General features: G+C 36.5%; 1 protein-coding gene across 1 annotated transcript in view; it reads right to left on the reverse strand.

Moving 5' to 3' along the window:
- Positions 1-4,038: 4,038 nt before the first annotated feature.
- Positions 4,039-19,037, reverse strand: part of LOC150080759 (N-acetylglucosamine-6-sulfatase-like) — a 97,923-nt gene continuing 82,924 nt past the window's right edge. The window contains exons 11-12 of the mRNA XM_090380811.1: positions 15,453-15,563; positions 4,039-4,188 (exon numbers count right to left, since the gene is read on the reverse strand). Coding sequence (XP_090236937.1) covers positions 4,039-4,188; positions 15,453-15,563 — 261 coding nt within the window. The remainder of the gene's footprint in view (positions 4,189-15,452; positions 15,564-19,037) is intronic.

Consider the following 19,037-nt stretch of genomic DNA (forward strand, 5'->3'; position numbering starts at 1 on the left):
ACCAGGAGACCCGTCTCCAATCATCAAAGGTCGAGTGTCGATGTTTTTTAGCCCAGTTGAGGTGTAGAGTCCTGTGTTGTGGTGTTAGCAATGGGACTCTGGTGAGTCGGCGGCTCCCATAACCTAGTGTGGCTAATAAGCGCCTGATGGTCTTGGTGGAGACGTTTCTGGCACCTCCCTCATTGAAGTCAGCAGTGATTTGCACCACTGTTACTCTCCAGTTGGCTGAAATAATGTAAGACAGACGTTCACCGCCACGTTCATCCACCACCTTTCTCCGCCCGTAGCACTGTTCATGATGAGATGTTATTCCGGAAATGGCGTATTCCTGATACACTCTTGATACTGTCGAACAGGGATAGTGCAATTTCTGTACCACCTCTGCAAAAGAGCGACCCATGTGTCAGGCACCCACTATCATCCCTCTTTCAAAGCTAGTTAACTCACGACATTTTTCCATACTGACATCGAATTGCCATCTACATGAATGCAGTGAAGTGTACCTATATACTTGCCAAATGTTGGGTTCGTCCACTAGTGAGAGGAGTGACAGTCACATTACCCAGGAACCAGGTATACCACGAATTCTGTCCTTTCAGTGTATAGTAGTAGTAGTAGTGGCATGTGATGCAAGAAAGCAAGTGTATGAGCTTATGCAGCATCAGCCAAAAAAAAAAAAAAAAGAGAGAGAGAAAAAACACTCCATTCCGTCCAAATGCCTGTCCAGTTCCTCCTTAAATTTATTCAACCTATCAACTTCCACAACAACAGATGGAAGTTTGTTCCAGCAATTAACCACCCACAGGCTAAAGGCAAATTTCTGCACATCTATTCTACATCTGTCCTTTCTTAATTTGAATTTATGCCTCCTTAGGTTCATAATCTGAACAAGTGGAAGGATCCCATCAGAATTCAGCGTGCTCAACTCATTCAAGGCCTTATACACCTCAATCAGATCACTGTGCAGGTGCCTACTCTCCAGCCACTGCAATTTGCAGAACTTAAGCCTCTCTTGGTAAAAATATCCCTTCATCCCCCTCACCAATCTTGTTGCCCTTCTCTGTACACACTCAAGCAAATCTACATCCTTCCTAAAATGAGGCTTCCAGACCTGTACGCAGTACTCAAGGCGTGGCCTGACCATTGCCTTATACAGAGGGACAATCACCTCCTTTACCCTGCTAGCAAAATTGCTATACACCATTGACAAAACCCCATGACCTGCCCTGGCAGCCTGTCTGCATTGCTCAGAAAATTTCATATCTGATTGTACAATTACTCCCAGGTCTTTTTCATTTTCTACCACCTTAAGTGTAGTGCCACACAGTTGGTACATTTCTCTGGGGTTACTTCTACCCATATGCAGTACTTTGCATTTGTCAAGGTTAAACTTCAGTTGCCACTTCTCAGCCCATCTAGATCCTGTTGCAGTAGCACACTACCATTACTGTCATTAACAACCCTGCCAACCTTTGTATCATCTGCAAACTTCGACATGAAGCCTGATATACCTTCATCAATATCATTGATAAATATACAAAAGAACAGTGGACCCAACACCGAACCCTGTGGGACACCACTAATAACATTAGTCTACAAAGAGCAGCATCCATTGATTACCACCCTCTGTCTTCTCCCACTTAACCACCCTGTTATCCATTGTAGCAACTTACCCTTAATACCATTTGCTCCAATTTGTACAATAGTCTTCCAAGTGCAACAGTGTGAAAAGCTTTCCTGAAATCCAAATATATGATATCAAAATTATTTTTTGCATCCAGTTCCTTTGTAACCACATCATAATATCCTATCAAATTTGTCAGACAAGACTTTCCCTTAACAAACCCATGCTGTGTCTGAATTATTGCTGCAGTCTTGTCTAGATGATCCTGCAATGCATCTTTAACCAGTAACTCCATTATTTTACCCGGAACAGAAGTTAAACTAACCGGTCTGTAATTACTCATGTCACCCTTCAATCTCCCTTTGTGAATTGGGGATACATTTGCACATCTCCAGTCTGTGGGAACCTCTCCTGAGTCCAAGGATACTCTCATAATTATGGCTAAGGGTTTGCTTAGTTGCTTTGCCACCTCCTTTAATATAACTGGATAGATCCCATCCACCCCAGGTGCTTTTCTTATGTTTAACTTCAACAATTTCTCCTCCACTTTACTTTGCTCTCAGTTATTACAAAATCATTAAGTATCCTGCAACAATTTGATAACCTTGTGCCATTTTCAAACCTTAATAATTCCTCATGTGTTAACGTAGATGCAAAATACTCATTCAGTTTGTTTGCTATCTGAGCAGGATCATCAACAGTCGAACCATCAATGTCAAGTAGACCAATCAGATGCATCCCCTTCCTTACAGTTTATATAAGTAAAGAAGTTCTTGCTGTTTTTCTTAGCATCTTTTTCCAAGGATTTCTCGTAATCTGCCTTCGCCTGCCTAACCTCCTTTGTGACCTGATTACAGACTAGCTTATATCTGCCATAGGCTTCTGAGTCGCTTGATAATTTATATGCATCCCATGCATTTTTCTTCTCTGTTACGAGTCTCATTAGTTCATTTGATAACCATTTAGGCCTAAACCTTGAACAATATTTCTTAATAGGTTTGAAACTTTTAGTAGCATCCACGATTAATTCCTTGAATGCTTCCCACTTCGAATTTACTGTTGGTAACATCGTCAGTTGATCCCACTGCACAGAACTTAAAAACTTTCTGAGACCACTGTGCTCACCTTTACGGAAGCAAAAACCCTTTCCTTTACCCCTGATGGTAATTAAATCTTTAAGTAAATCCACATCAGTACACTGTGATCACTGCCACCTAGTGGTTACTTTATCTGCAATTTCTTAATACACGAATGATCACTGCTGATAACCAGATCAAGAGTATTACTCTCTCTGGTTGCCTCTCGAACATGCTGCTGCAGAAAACAATCATCCGATAAATCCACAAAAGTCTGACTAGTGTGTGAGTGACCAATCCACAAGTTCCAGTCGATATCTGGGAAGTTAAAATCCCCCATTATAAGACATTCTGATTTACTAGCCCACTCTATTTCTCTGTACAATTGTTCATTGTACTCATTCGAGTCATTAGGCCTATAACACACTCCTACTCTTATTTTTGTTTTCGCCGTGCTTATGTCACACCAAACTGACTCAACAGTGCACTGTTCATCTATATCAATTGGGTGCACTTCTTTTGATTTTATTTTTTTCTTAATTAACAGCATAACACCTCCTCCCTTTCTATCCTGTCTATCCTTTCTGTACACATTATACTCCCTAAATTCCAATTCTGCATTCCTTATATCTGTGTGACACCACGTCTCTGCTATCCCAACGATATCCGCCTTTGATGTCTTGACCAACACTTCAAATTCATCAAATGTATTTACTATACTTCTAGCATTGGTATACATGCAAGCATACATGCTCCTATTACTATTCCTAGTTACCCTAACACATCCCATATACCCACCTATTTCATGATGACTGCCATCCGTCCCTGAAACCCCCAACACCCCTTCCTCCTGGTCGCTACTTATTCTAATAGAAGTTGTGCAAGAATCACCTTCACCTCTGCCTGCGGCTACTGTTAAACTATTAGTCCTTGTATCCCCCCAAGCTAGCAGTTTTCCGAGCCGCCTAACACTGCCTCGATAGCATTAGCAAATATTATTGCACCCTTTCTATTTAAGTGTATCCCATACCTGTAGAAGCAGTCTCTCTTGTTAACAAGTACAGACCAGGCTGAAAAAATTTTCAGGCTGAAAAGGAATGTGTTAGGGTATATTTGCCATTCTCATAATACATTATTTTAGTGACATACTAGAGGTCAAGAGTCGTGAAACTAATTTTTTATCAATTTTTCATTACTTTCTTTACTGTTTTTTTACATTCTTTATTGATTTTTCGTGTTCTATATCGAATCTATATAGAAGCAAGCAAGTTAGAAAATAAACATTGCTTTTGTTTTAGCCATAACCAATAAACTGTCATGCAGTGAGGAAACAATAATTTACATAATATATTTTAAAAGTTTTCTAATACTTGCTTTTTCTTTCATATCCTGTAATGAAAAGGTAAAATTGGTATATCCACCCACAAAAGGAGCAATATTATGAAGCTGATAAGGGTCAGCTGCTATGTTGTATACTTCCATAAAATTCTGAAAATGTAAAAAAAAAAAATACCATAATTTACAAGATATTCAAATATACAAGGAAAAAAAATGAGATGAATGAAAAAGACATACCTTGGATAAATACTATGCAGCATGGTCAGAAAGTTCAGGTATTGAACTAATATATGGGAAATTTAGTTTACCAGCTATTCAGAAAATCTCCTTGGAAGTAGTCTCCTTAACACTGCACACACCAATGCAATGCTTCTGCAATGTCTGTAAGCATTTCTGATAGGCTTTTTTTTTCTTTTGGAATTGCTAACAGTTCTTGTGTCATGTTCTGAATAATATCATCAATTGTTGGAAATCTGTAACCTTTCAGAGGACATTAACACTTTCACTACTGGTTTTTCTGGTGACCTTTTTGATCCAGGATTGAAAACCATGGGATTGAGTCATCTAGATTAGAGGGCAGATACATTTTTGGACTTTCTTCTCACTCACTCACTATGACTGAATTAGCCAGACCCCAAGCAAAAGTTGCTTGAAAAAAATATCCAGTTTATCTTCTGTCAAATTGAAAGAAAAATTTCTAAAAGGAGGGTGGTTCCCTCCAAGTGGATTAAAAACCCAATGCCACCTATTTGCATAAAGAAGCAGTAAATGTGTTAAGCTTGAGAAACAAAAACAAAAAAAAAAAAAAAATCAGAGGGAGCTAAATACAGTGAGTAATGGCAAATGGGGAACCACAGTAACAGATTCCTTTGCAATAAATTCTTGAATGGAAAGTGCCAAGTGTGCAGAGACATTCTCATGATGGCAGGCCCATCCCTATTTATATGCAAGCCCATTCCTATGTGCTTGCATATAAATGTAAAAATGTGCACTTTCAAATAACAAATGAAAAACAAAACATATGTTTTTAAATTTCAAAATAACTTAACCTACAATAAAATACTAAAAATACATCATATAAAAAGCATGTAATTTTACATAAAAATATTAAAAAATACAAAATATAATCATTACTTTTATGTATAGTTTTACTTGTTAATTTTTCATACATCAGTTATTGCAAATTTGTTAATTATGCTATCCATATCAATGAAAAGATATTTCATTGATATGAAAATATCAATAGCCTTCTGAAAATAGCCTTCTGAAATATCTTTTTTTGCTGCTAATATTACAAGGTCACTGAGTCTTTTCCAAAGCAATGTAGATCTTAAATACAGTTGAACTTTGTTATAACGAGCATCAAGGGACCGACAAAATTTCCTAGTTATAACCGTTACTCGCTATATCAGTGATAGTGGAGATGGGGAAATCCCTGGGACCATTAAACAATGAACATTTCATATCGGTGACAAGTTAAATCTACCTCCTATTTTTTAAAATTCTCAATAACTTGATAAAAACAAAAGAAATATTAGAGAGAAAAAAATAATATAAGTACAGCAATACCTCGCTTAGCACAGCTTCAAACAACAGGGGTTTCACTATAAACAACAGGGGTTTCACTATAACACGGTTTTCAATTCGGTTCAAGTCAAAAATTTACTATACATATTAAAACTCATTCAATAGCCTAGACACGTACTCTACATATATGCTGCATTGTCGTAGTCTAGGTATGCATACATATATGCTGCAGTGCCAACTACTGTCTCACATGCGCCAATAGCTCCCCTCGGGCAGTCAGCAACAACGTGCAACGGTGTTCGGTATTCTTAATTCCATCCTGATGAGACAACATGATAGCTTTTCATTTTACAACTTATTTTTTACCCTTTTAAATATGATCGAAAATATATTTGCATCTTGGCTAGAAATCACTGCCAACAACATGCATTCTGTTTAGCAGCATGTTTTGTCCATTTCGATGATTTCACCAGTTTTGAATCGCAAATTCAGACAATTGCTGAAGGCACTGTGAAAATCGGAAAAGAGTTGGGATTTGAAACTTTGGACACTGCCAATGTACGTGACTGCACTGCTGACTCACATGCAAATGACTTAGATGATGCAACTTTCTCCTTGAACTTGATGAGCAAACTGCATATGAAGAAGAGGAAAACAATTCTGAAGTGGCTAACACTGGAATGGCACCAAAAGAATTTTCAACAGAAGAATTGGAGAAAGAAAGTTCAGGGAGTTGACATGGCCTGCGAGGTGATTATGAATGGAGATCCGGATGTTGAACGTAGCATGAAGATACGGAAAATTTTACAATATGGGATTCGATGCCACAAAGACTTGTACGCCAAGAAAAAGAAGAGATGACTCCACCAGACTTTATTATTGAAATACCTAAATAAACAATAAAGCTTTTTTCTCATCTCTCATGATGTTAACTTTTCATTAATAAAAATGTTTGCATTATTTTTTATTTCAAATCCTTTTAATTGCGCTATCAAGCTTGTTGTTTGTTTGTTGTTTGATTTTTAGGAGCATTAGCAACTAAGGCCATATTGCTCCGGGAATATGCGGTGGTCATTCTCTGACCTTTCCGCATCCTCCATATTTGGTGGTGACGGGCTCGAACCCCGGTCTAATCAAGAAGCGTATGCTACGCCTGTTGCTCCTTCCCACCTGGCTACGGATGCGCCACGCACGCGCGCTATCAAGCACAAACTGTTTATAAATTTATTATAATTTGTTTATAGACTGTTTCTCTGGTACACATTCAATTAAAGCCCATTATAATTATACCTCAATCAGCATGGTTTCACATAACACGATACCAATAACACTGATAAGTGGTACCAAGTTTTGGTACCAATTATCAGTGGTATCAATTAACATTGGACAAATTTTGAATCTGAGGATGCACAAGACAGTTATCAACTAACAATAAAATATTTTTCTTCTTTTTTGTTTTCAAAAAAAACAATTTCACACAACCATTCACTCTAAAAGTTTGTCTAGTTCCTACTTGAATTTATTTAAGCTATCAACTTACACAATGACAGATGGAAGTTTGTTCCAGTAATTAACCACCCACTGGCTAAAGGCAAATTTCCGCACATCTATTCTAGAATTGTCTTTCCTCATTTTGAATTTATGGCCCCTCAGATTCGTAATCTGAGCAAGCAGAAGAATCCCATCAGAATTCAGTGTGCTCAACCCATTCAAAGGGCTCATTTGTGCTCAACCCTTATACGCCTCGATCAAATCACCTCACAGGTGCAAAGTCTCCAGCCGCCGCAATTTGCAGAACTTAAGCCTTTCTTGGTAAGAGAACGCCTTCGTTCCTGTCACCAATCTTGTTGTTCTTCTCTGTACACGCTCAAGCAACTCTACATCCTTCCTAAAATGAGGCCTCCAGACCTGTACTCAAGGCAATGGCCTGACCATGACCATTACCTTATACAAAGGGATAACACCTCCTTTTCCCTGCATACAAAATTCTTAGAAGCCTGAAATGCAAACAACATTCCTAGAAGTCCCAAAATGCATACGTTCCTAGAAGTCCCAAAATGCATACAAAGTTCTTAGAAGTCCCGAAATAAATTTATGGTTCAGTGAGTACAAAACATGTGGACATGTGTATATGTAAGGGCGGCACCTAGAACGTCAGTTCAGCTCCGCCTCATATCTCTGTGAATAATAGAATCAATTGGAAAGAGCCAGAAATGTGTTGGTATAGGTTTGTGCGTATTGTGTGTGTGTTCTGTTGTTATGTTCTGGCCACTTGGCTACACAGAATCATCAGTCACCTGGACAGATGATTCTGGGTACTTGTCCACACCACGGGAAGGTGGGCCAGTCCCAGCAAAACAAGTACTGTCTCAAGAGAGACTCTGACCCACCTAGTGTTGCCAGAAGGTGGGCCAGATTCCTCTGGGGGGGCCATTCCTGAGAGGGAGGAAAAAGAAAGAAGAGGGAAGAAAATAGAGGAAAAAAGAAAGAGGGAGAAAAAACCACCCGTGGTGCAGTTAGGAAAAAATAATAAGTTTAAATTCGGCTGCACTAGAGTGGAAACTCAAGGCAGAATGCATGAAGAACAAATTAAATAAATAAAAAAAATAATAATAATTTAGTAAAAATAAGAAATAAAATAAAGAAAAAATAAAATAAATAAAATGAAATTAAAAGAGTAAAAATAAAATAAATAAAATGAAATTAAAAGAGTAAAAATAAAATAAAATGAAAATAAATAAATAAATAAACTAGCTGCACTAGAGTGGGAACTCCAGGCAGAGCACATGGAAAAAAAAAAAAAAGAAGGTGGTGGCCCACGAATATGGATCCCTTAAGTCACTGAAGAGGTATTGTTAGGTGCAGTAACAACAACGTAGCTCTGCTTCTTCCTGCATTCAAAGACTTGGAATGCATAGGATTGGAATGCCTTTAGATTGTCAGGTGTTTGGAGTAGAGGCTCTGGTTGCTGTTATGAGATACCTGGCACAGTCTGCAGCAGGGTCCTTCTTAAGTCGTTGTACAACCTGCATTCGAAAAGATGTTTCCAGTTTTCTGGCCTGCCGCAGAAACAGTGATCTGTTGGTAGCAACCCCAGTAGATGTAACTTTTCATTGTGGGACCCATGTCTGGTAACCAAATAGGAGGATTACAAGGTGAGGGAAAGCCAGGTCTTTACTGTTTTTTAAGTTGCGAAAGTAACATCATGGAGGAATTTTCTGGTAATGGAGCCTGTGTGTGAGGTATTCCATCTCGATTGCCAAATATTGACCAGTTCGTTATAACAACAAGCTCTTTCTGCTTTGGGGCCAGCATTGAGATTTAGTTCTATGCCATGTATCTTTGTTGATATTTTCTTTTTAATTCTGAAATTTAGCCCTCTGAAGATTACAAATAGATCAAGCGGCAAAGTTCCAGCTATCACCTGGATGGCAGCTGTAGACACAGTTCAGTATAATCTGTTTGTGGCCAGGAGCATAGCACATTGAATGGAGTTGAACTTGCCTTTCATATTTACTCGCTAAACCCGGTGGAACCACGCTCCTGCTGCGTAGGTCACAATGGGGATGAAAACGGCTGTATAATGCAAAGAAAGTGTTTTGTTGGAGAGCCCCCAGTTGCTCTTAGAGATCCTCATGATTGCAGCTGAATACAAGACAATCTGTAAATAGGGTAATGTGACAAGAAGAACGCCAGTGCATTATTCTATTGCCCCTGTCCCTGGAGAACAAGGTCATAAACCAGCCGCTAATCCGATGCAGGTGGTCATTAAGCTAAGCCACCCTTTTCATTTTTGTGTATTCCAAGAATTGGGTTTTTCCGACAACCCGAGAAATTAAGAATGTTTGCATAGCTACCAAAATTTGTTTGATATATCTGTGTAGTATGCTCATTATAACAATGAGTGATTGTATGGGAATACACATAAATTAATATCATTATAGCTTTTTGCTCATTACAGCCGTGATCTCTTTATTTCCATGCTCATTATAACCAAGTTCAACTGTAATTCTAAATTACTTTTAATTTTGAAAAAAACCTTTCTCTGTTTGCAACAGAAATGGGAAGAGTCAAAATATTTGACTCTTCCAAATTTACAACATTTGGTATGGCATTTGGGTAGAATTAAATCTCTCACAAAGTTGTTGAGTTCACATTGGGTAAACAGCTGTGGTCCAGAGTTGAGAATTTTGTCACAATACAGGTAGTTCTCTACTTTACGAGTTAACATGGGAACATATTTAATTATGTTCCCATGTTAATTTTAACAACTATTTAGATCAGAATGGCTAAATGCTAATGTTTTTAATGATTCAATTGTTCAAAAAAAGTCTGTTGCCATATATATATTGCACCCTACACCTGTGGAACAGTAACCCCAAAATAACTTATACAATTGGTGGAGTTGAACTAAAGTCGGTAGTGGAAGAAAGGTGGTTTTCTTTACGATATGGTCAGATATGAAGTTCTCTGAGCATTGTAGACAGGTTGCAAGGAAGGCCCATTGTGTCCTATTGATGATTTATCGAACATTTCCTAGTATAGATAAGGAAGTTATAATTCCTATATAAGACTATTGTTAGATCACACTTGGAATACTGTGTTCAAGTGTGGAGACTGCAACTAAAAAATGACATCGAGCTTCTTGAAATGGTCCAAAGATGATAAATCACCTGGTGAGATCGGCAAAAGGGTATCCATATAAGGAAAGACTTCGAATATGTGGGTTGCACAGCTTGGAAACTATGCACCTTAGAGGAGACTTGATTGAGATGTTTAAGGCTCTGAGAGGCAAAAGTGAAATGAATGAGAAAGAACTTTTCACCGTTATAAATGATTCTAGAACTAGTGATCATAAATTCAAGCTATGGGAGGAGATGTTTAGATTGGATTGCAGGAAGTTTTATTTTAGCCAATGAGTTATAAATTACTGGAATAAGTTACCTACATGCGTGGTTGAGGCTGACAGTTTGGAGAAATTCAAAGGTCAGCTGGATAGTTACCTACCGGAGGAGGGAAATGCATAGGTTATATTTTTCCATTTCTTTTATTATTTATTAAGTATTTATTTTATTTAATTTTATTATTATTATTATTTTACTTTTTTCTTTTTTTTTTTGGCTGGTGCAGCATAAGCCTTAGGCTTCCTTGTACCATACAGCCATTACTAATATTATATCTGTTAATTTTGTATGCAAATTTTTGCAATGTGATTTAAGGCCATCATTATCTAAATATGAAAATTTTAATCAGTTAAATTAGATGCTACATTTGTCAACAGTTTAAAACTAGTCTGGAGTGAAATTACTGCAGTATCTAAAAGTTGAAAACAAACTCTATTAGTGACTTATCTTTAATGTTCTTTGAACCTGGTGTTAGAGGCTGTCTTCATGGCCACCTTTCCCAAAAGACTTTAAACTCTCCACAATAACTTAAAATCTGCACAAACCATCCATGATTCTTGTACTGAATTTTTTCTGAGTTTTCTTTTCATAGTTTTCTTTTAAGTGTGCTGAATGGGTTACAGAAACGGGTGCATACTTATTTCCATTATGAAGGAAAACTCCTTTGGGAGTTTGCTTCAATTACGCAGCCTCCACGCTGTTGGTAGAAAATTCCAAAAAAGTTCATAACTGCAGGAATGTTGTTGCAATATAGCATTAAGCCCTTTTTTGTAAAAAATGCTGCAATGTTTATACCACATAAAGACTGTTGTTGGGGCCAGCAGAATTCTTGGATTTCAGTCTTGACCCCAAAAGCTCTATAGACCTTTTGGGTAGAATTAAATCTCTCACAAAGTTGTTGAGTTCACATTGGGTAAACAGCTGTGGTTCAGAGTTGAGAATTTTGTCACAATACAGATAGTTCTCGACTTTACGAGTTAATTCATTCCTTGTGTGCGCTCGTAAAGCGGGAATTTTTTTCCCATAGACATAATGTTAAAAACAGGGGTTACGTTTCTCAACAATGAAATCAATTAACTAATTAGTTTATGTTTAAACAATGATTGATTTATGCAAAGAAATGAAAATGTAGCCTGTAAAATCAAGCAACTTATAATAATAAAGAAATTATTTATGACTTACAAATGTTAAAATAAACATTCTTTAACATTTGTAAGTCATATCATCATCATCGATTAAATGCACACTCATTGATCACTCATTATTGGCTCAGCACTCGTTGGTTTGTTGGAGTCGTCTTCTTCAGAAATCCTTCAAGAGGCGTTTGTTTCCAAGATAATCTTCTCTTTTCTTTATAAATTTCAATAGCATGCATAAGCATTTTTTAACGGAATGCACAAATTGCAACTAACACGACTTTTGCAGAGTAACAAGTTTACGAAGCTTAAAAAAAAAAGGAACGAAGAGAAGATTCTGAAATTTTATTATGTTTTTTCTACGATTGAAGATTTCAGTAAAGAGGAAACACAGTTCACCAAAAAACCACACAACTCCAGCTATAGGTATTTTCGCAAATGTAATAACATTGAGTTTACTACCTGTTTATAATTAGATGCACTAACAGAAAAGCCCAATAAACCGGAAAGTGCAAATTGTTTTCTGATAGTGACCTCCTTTAGAAAAATATCACAAAGCCATTCAAAATTGGTTCTTATCATAGAACATATGATAACGATGAAAGTGTAGTGCATTTTAATGATTTGAATTGGTAACTAATACAATTTACACTATGAAAACGACCTTTTAGAGAGTTATATAGCAAAAATTTCAACTTCTGAGGTTGCGGAACGAATTACCAAAAAATAATGTGTTATTGGGTTCACATTACAATATTTTCATGATACGATGGTGTCTCTGGAATGGATTAATATCGTAAAGTGGGGTACACTGTATTGTATAGCTACAAACGTGGTTTGAAATGCTGTATTTATGAATGTTTAACTTTTTTTTTTTTTTTTTTGCAATTAATGTTCATATTTTCGATTTTGTTGATACTTGAAAAAAAAACAAAAAACAAACTCGTAAACCCGGGAACTCGTAAAGCAAGAACTGCCTGTAGTCTGTATCCAGTGGTGTATTCGGGCTGGAACACACGGGAATGACGTTCCGGTACTTTTTTATAAATGTCATAATAGAAAATCATTAAATTTATACACCTAATATTATGAAAAAATGGCATAATCAAAGGGGAAGGAGAAATATCTATTTTACCCATTGCTACTAAAAATATATATTAATAGTAATCTTTAAAATTAATAGATTTCTTTAAAAATTTATTTAAAAACAAAAATATAAATTTCGCAATGAAACTTGAACATTTCTTACTAAAGTACAATGTGTTAGATAAAGAGATCCAACGAATGAGATATACTGTGATGTGTGAACGCTGCATTTTGATTCGCCATGAGCTGAATGCTAGAACTGGTTGTTCTATGAACCGTGAGTCTGAAGTCTGATTCAGTTACTGTACAGTCAATGTGGCATTATCATATAGTCTTCTGGAGAACGAGCATTACAGCACTATTTTTTTAGCAATACACCTCTGTCTGTATCATCCTGCAGATCACAAATATCATATTGGGTATCTGATGTCACATGTTCAAGATAAACTGATGAAGGTGGTACCAGCAGCTCAGACACACTCTTCTTTTCTTCACATTATAACCTTCTACATTAGTGGTTTTCAACCTTTTTTATTAACAGCACCCCTAAGTAATTTATTTTATTTTGCAGCACCCCTACTCAATTTTCTGCCTGTTAGATCCAATTCTCTCTCTCTCTCTCTGTATATATCCGTATATATATATAATATTAAAAATATATATATGTTATATGATATTTATTACAATAATATAATTATAAAAATTACATTTCATAATACAACTTATATATATACAGTATATAATTTTATTCTTTATATAGAGGTACTATGGTGATCAATTATAGATCACCACAAAATTAAAAAGATACTGTACACCTTTTTATAATGAAATAAACATATAAATTAAAAAATAATAATAAGTTTAAGTAACTTAAACCCAAATTACGTGGCACCCCTGGAATGTTGTTGCGACACCCTAAGGTGCCGTGGCACCCCGGTTGAAAACCACTGTTCTACATTTATGAAACAAAAGGTAGCAATCTTTAATACGATCCCAAGGAAATATAAAATGTCATGGCTTCCTTTTTTACCATATATTCACAATCACATGCCCTCCACACATGTACAGCACCCTTTATGGGGGACAAAACCTATTAATAACAAAATATATTTGGATAGTTCACACAACTACAAGTTGCTACTGTCAGAGACACAGCATATGAAAATCAATTAGAAGCAGATACTACCTGTATTAGCATGACTGCACCAGAAAACAAATGAATACAGAAAAAATATTTTGGGTTTATTTATCTACTTGACTTATAGGTCTTGACATATCTGTAGACATCTATACCTGTTGGCCACAAAGGAAGTAGCATGTATAGTAGATACACATTCCATATATATGGAATGTGTATCTACAAAAGCAATTCTTAGTTTTTATAAAAAGATGATAGGTAAAAACAATTTGGATTTTTAGAATTAGCATTTTAAGTACACTCAGAAGCACCTCGAATTTTGGAAACATCAAAATCTATGCAGACAATGTAATTGATTCCTAACATTCCAGCATCCCAACAGGTATTACATACCAATAGTATTGTATCTGATAACTTAAACCACAACAGCGCTTTCAAGACACCATATCTGAGTTTCAAAGATTTAATATACAATACCACATTTATTAAACTGAACTCTGTATTTGATTATTTGAAATGGTACAGCAAGGCAGTCATGTAATAAGTTTATAATGCAACAAATTTACATATATATATTCAAATTGTACAAATCTAAAATTTTTCCTGAATATTTCAATCTTGGGAAAATGGATTACTTGCATTTTATGTGGACTTTTCAGAGTCTGCATAATATTTAGTATGGCACATTGTAACTTTCAGGCTATCTGTCAAATCTCTCCCTGGAGGGGGTCATAACATGTTTGAGAACCTCTGCTCTAAGGATTCAAATCTGGCATGAGAAGTGGGCATGTTAATGAAATTCACATGTTGAAATTCGCATTTCAAGTTCTGTTAGCATCCCTGTAACATTTAGAATGTTTTTTTTTTTTTGGTAGTTGTTAGCGCATCGGCTTCTGTGGCCATAATGCACCTCCCAAGGTTTTTGCAGTACTTTGATCCAAGCCCGAGGCGGGATTCGAACCAGAGACCTTTGGGTTGCCAGGCAGGCACTTTACCCACCCGGCTATTTAGAATGTGACAGGATGCTAAAAGAAACACTCTGAAAGTGACATTGAATATATCAGCTTAAGTTCTGTTGCGTTCCTCACATAACAGCATCCAGAATGCATTATGTATATATCTGTTCAGTTCTACTTGCAGTTTTTCCTGTGTACATACTGCATGGAGAACTTTTATTTGAATGGAAGACTGCAAAACAGAACAAAACAAATATATGCATAATGCAATCTGGAAGCTGTTATGCAAGTGGGAATGCAACAGAACTTAAACAGGTATATTTTATGTCATCTTCAGAATGTGCAAAGAACTTTATTTTTAAGACTCCAGTGCTTACAATTTTTGCACTACACTTAAATTAAGAGAAGCAAAAAGAATTTTAAAAGAAAATACACACATGGCAAAACATCAAGCAGGTATTAAAGATAATTAAACATCAAGCATAGTACAGTATTAAAGATTCTAGCACAAAACAGGAAACAAAGCTGTATTCATGAAAAAGAATATTACACTAACAGTATAATGTTTTACCAACTTCACTGATATCAGAAAAAGATTACTGCTAACTAGACAATTTTAAAATAAATGTTATGCTTTTTACACCCTGATCAAATGTGATATACTTACTTCATTGTCATAAAATAAACAAGAGACAGAGTTTTCAATTTGAGAAAAAATTCTTATACATATATATGTATTATTCCAGGAGTCTTCACATATACAATCTGGTTCACACATCTGAAATAAATATCTGGTTTTTTAGTTATTGGCAATATTTTTAAATAAAGATGTTATATAGTACATCATAATATTTGCATACTGTATTAAATAGGTACATTAAATTATTCATTCTGAGTAAAGGTATTGTTATAAAAAAAAACTTAAAAAACCACTTATTATAAATTAAGGTGTTTCTATTGAAATCATTATAATACAGACTAAGTTTGTATCAGTTGTTTTATCACACATTTTTCATACTTTATGTTCCAGTCTACAGGCATATCTCTATGGGGTGGGGGGTAAGTTCCCCCAAGAACATTTTGTTTTATATTATATAACTACACTGTTTGATGCATGTAAAAGCTACCAATGTGGAATTACAAGCCTTCATTCCAAATAAAATTTCTGGGTGTCAAGTTATTTAGGTTATTTACAAAAACACCAATTAATTGGCATCCTTTCTTAATTAGTGTAGGAGTGAATTCTTTCTGAAACACTCTTTATCTTGATTTATTTCTTCTCTCACTTTATTTATTTCTTGCCATAATTACATACTTGTTTATTTTTGGCTTTATATGCAATTGACATACTCTTATTTTATATTCAAATTATGTTTGAATATAATGTGTTGCAGCTGCCAATGTTTGCTATACTGTTTTTCTTTTTTTTCTTTCCTTTGTAATCTTCTTTATTACTTATTTCAAGTTTATTTACACACACACACACACACACACACACACACACACACACACACATACACACACACACACACACACACACACACACACACACACACACACACACACACACACACACACACACACACACACATATATATGTGTGTGTGTGTGTGTGTGTGTGTGTGTGTGTGTCAATCTATTGTCAATCTTTGCAGACCACATCTTTTAAGCCACTTTTCATGTTATGTTGATATGCCTGCATCACTAATTTGGTATCCCTTCTTTAAACCCCCTCCAGAGTTCTATGTTCTTTTCAAGTGCGGTCTCCAGACATGAATACAATATTCCAAATACAATCTAACCATTATCTAGCATAGAGAGAGAGAGAGATAATGATTAGCAAAAGTCCTATTATATCAATCACCCTTTGCCTTTCTAGCTGCCTGCTTACACTGCATGGAAAATTCCATGTCAGAAAACTCCACTTAATCATTACACCTAAATCTTTTTTGTGCTGAATCACTTTTAGCATTTCTCTCGCTAGCTTATAATTGACTCCAGGATTTTTGTTTGTCAAATGCATAACCTTATATTTAGAAGCATTAAACTTTAGTTGCCATTTTTTGAACCACATATGTAACTGATCCAAGTCTTTTTGAAGTATCATCATCTGGCTCAAATTGGTAATCGCCCTTCCCACCTTAAAATCATCAGAAAACTTGGACAGCTTCTGGTGGATACTCTGCCAATATCATATATGAAAATTAGAAATAAGAGAAGATCAACTGCCAAGCCCTGAGGGACTCCACCTGTTATATTGGTCCACCCTGAAGAATTACCATTTATGACAATCTTCTGGCCCCCATCTTTTAGCAAATCCAGCATAAGATTTTACCAGTAATATTACAATAATAGAAAAAGAATATTACACTAACAGCATAATGTTTTACCAACTTCACTGATATCAGAAAAAGATTACTGCTAACTAGACAATTTTAGCAGTGATATTTCTCAGCGATATTTACAGTTGAAAGCTTGCTTTCAACTGTAAATATCACTGAGAAGTATCTGTTCAACTCACCTGCGATTTCTGCTGGGCTTTCTATGGACTTTCTATTCCAACCAGTTAAGGACTTGTTTGGTGTACTTTCTTCTTCTTTTATTAGCATTAGCATTAGCAGAGGCATTTGATGCAAGAAAGCAAGCTTATGCAGCATCAGCCAAAAAAAAAAAAAAAAAAACCACTTCCACTTCACCCCTCTGTTCGTTCAAAATACCTGTCCAGCTGAGCCTTAAACTTATTTAGGCTATCAACCTCCACTACAAGGGATGGAAGCCTGTTCCACCAACCAAACAACCACCCGCTGGCTAAAGGCAAATTTGCAGCTAAAGTGCAGGTTTTTCCGCACGTCTATCCTACATCTGTCTTTCCTCAAATTGAATTTATGCCCTCTCAGGTGATTTTTCTGAGCTAGAGGAAGAATCCCATCAGCATTGAGCATGCTTAAACCATTCAAGGCTTTATACACCTCTATCAGATCACCTCGCTGGTGCCTAGTCTCCAGACACTGTAATTTGCAAAACTTAAGCCTTTCTTCGTAAGAGCACCCCTTTGTTCCATTCACTAATCTTGTTGCCCTTCTCTGTACTCGTTCCAGCAGCTCTACATCCTTCTTGAAATGAGGCCTCCAGACCTGTATACAGTACTCTAGGTGTGGCCTGACCATTGCCTTATACAATGGAATAATCACCTCCTTATCCCTGCTGGAAAAATTCCTATATATCATTGACAATACTCCATGAGCTACTCTTGCAGCCCGTCTGCAATGCTCAGAGAACTTCATATCTGCCTGCACAACCACCCCCAAGTCCCTTTCATTCTCTACCACTGTCAGTGTAGTACCACAGAGTTGATACGTTGCTCTGGGGTTGCTGTTTCCCATGTGTAATACTTTATATTTGTCAATGTTAAACTTCATTTGCCACCTCTCAGCCCATCTGCTCAACCTTTCCAGATCCTGTTGCAGCAGCATAGTGTCAGTAGTGTCCTTGACAACCCTGCCAACCTTTGTATCATCTGCAAACTTGGACATTAAGCTTGATATACCATCATCAATATCATTTATAAATACAGAAAACAATAATGGACCCAACACTGAGCCCTGAGGGACTCCACTAATAACATTAGTCCACGATGAGCAGTGTCCATTGATTACCACTCTCTGTCTTCTCCCCCTCAACCACCCCTTTATCCATAGCAGCAATTTGCCTCCAATGTCACACTGCTCCAATTTGTGTAGCAGTCTTCCATGTGCAACAGTATCAAAAGCCTTTCTAAAATCCAAGTATATAATATCAAAGTTATTCCCTGCATCTAGTTCTTTTGTGACTGCATCATAGTATCCAATCAAGTTGGTCAGGCAAGACTTCCCCTTAACAAAACCATGCTGTGTCTGAGCTATAACTGAAGTCTTGTCTAAATGATCCTGCAGTGCTTCTTTAACCAGTGCCTCCATTAATTTTCCTGGAACAGAAGTTAAGCTCACAGGTCTATAATTACTTGTGTCAGCCTTTGATCCTCCTTTGTGAATTGGAGTCACATTTGCACATTTCCAGTCTATGGGTACCTCCCCTGAGTGCAAGGAAGCTCTCATAATTATGGCTAAGGGTTTGCTTACTTCCTTTGCTGCCTCCTTTAATATAACTGGATAGATCCCATCCACCCCGGGTGCCTTTCTTGTTTATCTTCAACAGTTTCTCCTCCATTTTACTCCCAGTTATTTCAAGATTCTGTAGCTTACTGCTAGAGTTG

The sequence above is a fragment of the Mastigoproctus giganteus genome, chromosome 9, assembly GCF_048544385.1.
Source record: "Mastigoproctus giganteus isolate SK-2022 chromosome 9, ASM4854438v1, whole genome shotgun sequence".
NCBI lineage: Eukaryota > Metazoa > Arthropoda > Arachnida > Uropygi > Thelyphonidae > Mastigoproctus > Mastigoproctus giganteus.